At 50.5% G+C, this 6,073-nt stretch overlaps 1 protein-coding gene across 1 annotated transcript; it reads right to left on the bottom strand.

The window, feature by feature from the left end:
* Positions 1–3,866: 3,866 nt before the first annotated feature.
* HTR1D (5-hydroxytryptamine receptor 1D) lies at positions 3,867–5,335 on the bottom strand. Its single transcript, XM_004705117.2, has one exon. The coding sequence runs from the start codon at positions 5,266–5,268 to the stop codon at positions 4,135–4,137; it is 1,134 nt and encodes a 377-aa protein (XP_004705174.1). The 5' UTR covers positions 5,269–5,335; the 3' UTR covers positions 3,867–4,134.
* Between the last annotated feature and the right edge of the window lie 738 nt (positions 5,336–6,073).

Raw genomic sequence — 6,073 nt, 5'->3', positions numbered from 1 at the left:
CAGACCCCTCTCCCTGAGCTGTAGCTTCAGTGCTGCCCTCTGTAGTGCATTATTCTGGAAGGGGAGAGGAAGGGTGTCCACATAGTTGAGATTGGGGCCGGCCCTGGTCTTGCAAAATTCTATCATGTGATCCCCAGTTTTGTTTCTATCACCAAGTCCATATTTTTCTAATTACGGTGCTTTCCTCTTTGTTTCCAACTTTTGCATTCCAATCACCAATAATTATCAATGCATCTTGATGGTAAATTTGATCAGTTTTTGACTGAAGCCATTGGTAGAATTCTTCAATTTCTTCACCCCTAGCTTTTGTGGATGGTGTATAAATTTGAGTAATAATTGTATTAATTAGATTTCCTTGAAGGTGGATAGATACAATCCTATCACAGACAGCATTGTATTTCATGATTGATTTTGTCATGTCATCTTTGACGATGACTGTCCTGCCTTTCCTCTGGATTATGTTATTCCTAGCATAATAAATCATATGATTTTTCTGACTCAAAATGGCTACTCCCTGTCCACTTCGGCTCACTAATGCCTAAGATATCGATCTTCATGAGTTCCATTTCATTTTGGACCACTTCCAGTTTCCCTAGTTGCATACTTCACACGCTCTAAGTGCCGATTTGGCAGATTTTCAGCGGTTTCTCCTCACCCCGAGTGGTGCCCCCTCAGCAAATGAAGAGCCCGAACAGTCCACTCCCACGGGCTGTAGCTGACACCCGTCTGTCAACTGGCGACTCTATCCAGAGACATTAGCTCTTCTTTGGGGCCATTTTGAGTGTCCTCGGTCTCAGGGGCTCATCCTCAGGCACTATCTCTGACAATATTTTGCCCCCAGCCACCCTTCTTTACTTTTCATCAACTAAACCTGGGTCACACGCTCAGGCAGTGAGTTTGGGGGGGTTGTGCTAGACAAGGCTCTGCCCTGTTCTAGAATCATCATTCCCTCCCCACCACGCAGGAGTGCCTGGGACTAAGTATGAAAGAATTGGGACGTTCGTGCTGCTTAATCAGAGCAGGTCTCCAGGCGTGGTATTCAGATTCTCCTTGCGTGGTGACTGCAGGGGCTGAAGAGGTGTCTGGGCTGAAGGACAGAGGGCCCGGGCTGAATGCTGCTAAGAGTTCAGCCCTTGTCCCATGAGGGCTGAGGATACTGAGGGCTTTGGCCAGCCTCTTCACTCACCCTTTCCCTCAGCAATGCAGGACAGAACTGCCCAGAGTCCACTTGACCCCAAAACTCATGATGTGTGAGATTCCAACCCCAGGCCTGTCATCTCCTCTTAAAAATGCAAAGACAAGTCATTTTGTGAACCTAGAAATGGTGTTCCACCCATTCCCTCAGCCAATGTAACACATTCACTTAATCAAATAAATATTGAGCATCTACCATGTGCCAGACACTGCACATTGCTGGACCAAATGAATAGTGAGCCTGACAGATCAAGTCACACCCTTCAAGAAGAGACAAAGACAGTCAGCAAGGACAAATACGTGCTGTGTGCGCTCCCTGTCCTTCTCCACATGCCTGCTCCTTCCCAGGTCAAGAAGATGGAGCAAAGCAATATGGAGGCAGTGGGGTAGGGCTCAGCCTGGAAGAAAGTGGAGAAGGTTTTAAGGAAGTGCAGAGAGTGGGGAACAGGGGGTCCCTGAGCCAAGAGAAGAACCTTCCAGGCTGGATAAGACCCTATCCCTGAGACTGTGTGTGGTTCAATAGAGTCTGACTCTCAGTGATCCTGCATGGAGCAGAATTATCCACACAGTTTCCAAGGCTACCATTTCTGCTGGAGCAATATGCTAGGTCACATCTTCCACAGAGGGGCTGCTTGAACTGCTAACCTTTTGGTTTGCAACGGCGTGCTTACCCTTTGTGCCACCAGGGCTGCTTTCACAGACTTCAGGGCCTTAGAAGCCATCTATTGAGGAAGGGAGGGAGAGAGAGAGCCTGGTTTGAAATGCAGACCCTGAATCCAATTCTGTTTCAGTGGGTCTGAAACCGGACCAAGAATGTGCTATTAACCAATAATAAGTAACAAATGGATTGATTCTAAGGCCGGTGGTCTGGGGATTGCATTGTGTCACGTGCAGCACACACTTCAAGTTCAGCATATAACTCCTCAAGATGTCCCCACCCTTCCCTTCCTGATGCCCCAGATTCTTATCCCCCACTCTTCACCTCCTGTCCTCACGCTGGTGAGCACCCAGGTCTTCCAGCGTCTGTCTGCTCTTCTCTACACCTGATCTGCCCTTCCTCACTCTGCCTCGCTTCTCCAAGAGGCCGCATCACATCGCCCCTCCCTTGGTCTCCCATCCAACAAAGGCTCATCATTTAGAAGTTTATTCCAGGGCCATCTCTATAGAAAACTTCCTGTGATCATAGGCAAATGTCTTTACCACATGGATAAAATGAAGAGTGTATGAGACCGTGCATGCATGGTGCACCGTAGGCATGCAGTAAGCAATGCTGTTATCCGGTACCATTGAGTTGGTCCCAACCTATAGTGACCCTGTGTACAAGAGAAGGCAACACTGCATGGTCCAGGGCCATCCTCGCAATTGCCCCTATACTTGACACCTTGGATGCAGCCACGGGGTCACTCCATCTTATTGAGGGCCTTCACGGCCCCCCCTCTTTACCACACAATGTGGCCTTCTCCAGGGTCTGGTCTCCCTGACAATATGTCCGAGGTACATACAACAAAGTCTTGGCAGTAAGTAGTAGGTACTTTATATTGCTGTGTGACCAGTTTCCATCACGCTACAAGAATGAGTTCACATTTGTTGAACTCTTACTATGTACCAAGCACTGTTTTAATTTATACAACTGCATACCTGTCATCATCATCATCCAACTTTTACAGATTAAACGAGGCAAAGAAGAATTAAGAAATTTACCTAGGTCACTCATTAGTGATTGGCAGCACTCACAATTCAGCTGAATGATCAGGCTCCAGGTCCTGCGCCCTTAATTGCCCCGTGTATGCTGCCTTTCATTGTGATGAGGCTCCATTGAGATCACACGTAACAACACTTGAGCGCAGGTTCTGGCAGTGAGAGGTCTCAATAAATACTGGCAACGAAATTGAGTTTAACGGTTGCTACCTCCAAGAAGAGGACTAAAAATTACGCAGCGGCTTTGCTGGTCAGGATGTTCTCATGCTTTTTATTTGATAACACCCAATGCCTTAAGATCCCGATAGAAAACGAAATATTAAAAAAATAATTCAGCATGGCGTTCCACTGAAAGCCTGGTGGGTCCAAAGCCTGTCAATACACTTGAATGGGGTGATGATGTATTTGAGCTTTAGAACGTTAAGGTGGCACAGTGATGCTGGAGAAGGGAAAGGGCACAGGCTGATGGGGTTCCAACCATTCCATTCGTCTGCCCTAAGTTCTGAATCTCTTTCTAAGCTGATTCGGTTGCAGGCATGGCATATAAGGAATTTCCTCCCATAGGTGACTGGGAGACTTTCGCTCGATGAAAGGCTCTTTTCCAACGAAGGTACCACAGAGAATGGAGACCCCTCCATCGCGACTGCAAATTTTGTCCACTCAGTCATTGCTCTTCACTCTCCGTGGAGCTCCAGACACGTTTCAGGGAGAGCAGAGGCCTCTGTGGTCCGGAAGTCTCCATCTGAATTGCACCCAGGAGGAATCCTGTGGCAGGGGTTCTCAGTCTTCCAACGCCGCGACCCTTTCACACAGGTCCTCATGTGGTGGCGACCCCCCCCAACCATAACTTTATTTTTGTTGCTACTTCATCACTGTCATTTTGCTACTGTGATGAGTCGGGTGACCCCTGTGACAGGGTCATTCTACCCCCAAAGGGGTCGCGACCCACACGTTGAGAACCGCTGTCCTGCGGGTTGCATTTCTGCCAGCCAACTTCTGTCCAAGCAAGCTTCAGATCTGTCTCTTTGCATGAAGCTTCCCGTTATTTGGGGGTGGGGTGGGGGTGAGGGGTGAGCGCTCAACAGTCAAGTAGACAACTAGGAAAAGAAGTCAGAACAATTCTACTCACTAAACAAAGACCCAACCCACGCATGAATGAACCCAGACTCGTGAAAAAGAAACGAGACCACCCCAATTGAGTTACAGGGCACGAAGGGTAAGAAGAGTCCCCACCAAATCTGACTAGGCGGCTCTCCGGAAATGGACCACTTTCTGAAATGCTTGTCGAAACTCTTCGTTAAACACCGTGTAGATTACTGGATTGATGAGGGAGTTTAAATAGCCTAGCCAGGTGAAGAAGTCAAAGAGGGCCCGGTGGAGCCAGCAGGCGTCCTGGCAGATGGGGAGGACCAGAGAGGCGACAAAGAAGGGCAGCCAGCACATGATGAAGGCCCCCAGAATGATCCCCAGCGTTTTGGTGGCTTTCCTTTCGCGGGCAGCGGAAATCCGCTTGCGCTCCAGGACGCTATCGGCCAGCTTGATTTTCACGTGGTTGAAAAAGATGGGGGAGCCGGCCGCGTGGGAGTGGCCCTCGTGGAGGCTGGGGCTGAGCGAGCAGAGCGAGGAGCCCGCCGAGCCTGTGATGAGCTGCGCTGTGGTGAAGCGCTTCCCGTAGAGGGATGGCGGGTTCAGGATGCGGTTGCGGGCGGCCCTGTAGATGCGGCCATAGAGGATGATGAGCAGCACGGATGGGATGTAGAAGGCCCCACACGTGGAGTAGATGGTGTAGGAGATCTGGGAGGTGTTCACCAGGCAGTCAGACAGTTCTTCGTGAGCCTTGGCCTGCCGCCAGAAAAGTGGCGGGATGGAGATGCAGATGGAGATGACCCAGACCACGGCAATCATGGCCGCCGCGTGGCCTGCGGTGCGGCGTTTGCTATACTCCAGGGCGTCGGTGATGGCCCAGTACCTGTCCAGCGCGATGGCACAGAGATGCAGGATGGAGGCCGTGCAGCAAGTGATGTCCGACGACAGCCAGATGTCACACAGGATCTGGCCAAAGCTCCAGGTGTGAGTGATGGTGTAGACAATGCTGATGGGCATGACCAAGATGGAAACCAAGAGGTCAGTCATGGCCAGGGAGCCAATGAGATAGTTGGCTGGGGTGTGGAGCTTCCTGGTGAGGAAGATGGTGGTGAGCACGAAGGCGTTGGACAGGACCGTGGCCAGGGTGATGATGGAGAGGACCACTGCCAGCGAGATCTTGAGCGCCTGGAGGGTGCCCGGGTCCCAAGCCTCGCGGCTTCCTGTGGCGTTCGCGGATCTGTTGGGGGCCCCCGGGAGCAGGCCTTCCACGGACTGGTTTGGTGAGGGCATGCTAGGTGGCTCTCTCTTCCCACGTGCGTCCGCACACACAACCACTTCTTTCACAGGGGGCCTGCCCGCTGAACAAGGTCATCCTTCTGTTTCACACCTGGGGGAGCCATTCCTCAGAAAATCGCACCGGCGAAAAGACCTCAAGATCGCTTATTTAAAGAACGCTGCAGGGACCACCGGCTGGTAGCGAAAGGTTTTTCTCAAAGCAAAATGAATCACAAGACGTCGTATTCTTTGTCAAGCCCGGTAGACACGTGCGGAAGTTGTTAGATAATGATCGAGGTAGCGCACCAGGGTGGGCTATGTCCTGAGGTTTTTGATTTTGACATTTTGACTCTGCTGCTTGAGACACAGATATGTTACATGGACATTTCAGAGTGGCCCCCATCCGATTCTGCGAAGACTCTGGCGCTCAGGCTGCCCCCTGGGAGCTTTGAAAAACATGCACTAAAAGGAGGTCACAGCTGATTTCAAGGCGCAGTCCCGTTTTCCCAGGTTCATCTTGACACATGATGAGCTACTTAACGTGAGTTCCTGTCTCACTGGTTATTTTGAGCCTGACCAGACAGAACATTCTCTGTTACCAAGACTTGAAGAATGCATGAGCCAGGGGAAGGCAAAACAGACGGGTCACTGGGAGTTCACCGAGAGAGGGACATCTCCTGAGAGACTCTGGAGTTGAAAAAAAGAAAAAGGAGAAAGAGTTAGGTTCTAGAAAGACAAGTTGGGGACTGGAAATTAACTACCGGAGAACAAGGGGATGGCAGTTTAAGCTGTCAGTGGTGCTGTGAAACTGGCATGCACC

Source organism: Echinops telfairi, unplaced genomic scaffold (assembly GCF_000313985.2).
Source record: "Echinops telfairi isolate 266 unplaced genomic scaffold, ASM31398v2 ScPeMD7_7457;HRSCAF=8495, whole genome shotgun sequence".
NCBI classification, from domain to species: domain Eukaryota; kingdom Metazoa; phylum Chordata; class Mammalia; order Afrosoricida; family Tenrecidae; genus Echinops; species Echinops telfairi.
This window is presented reverse-complemented; position numbering and strand designations above follow the sequence as displayed.

Bases quoted from the DNA above. Each gene is read 5' to 3' on its own strand.
- HTR1D (XM_004705117.2), bottom strand. From the start codon at position 5,268: ATGCCCTCACCAAACCAGTCCGTGGAAGGCCTGCTCCCGGGGGCCCCC.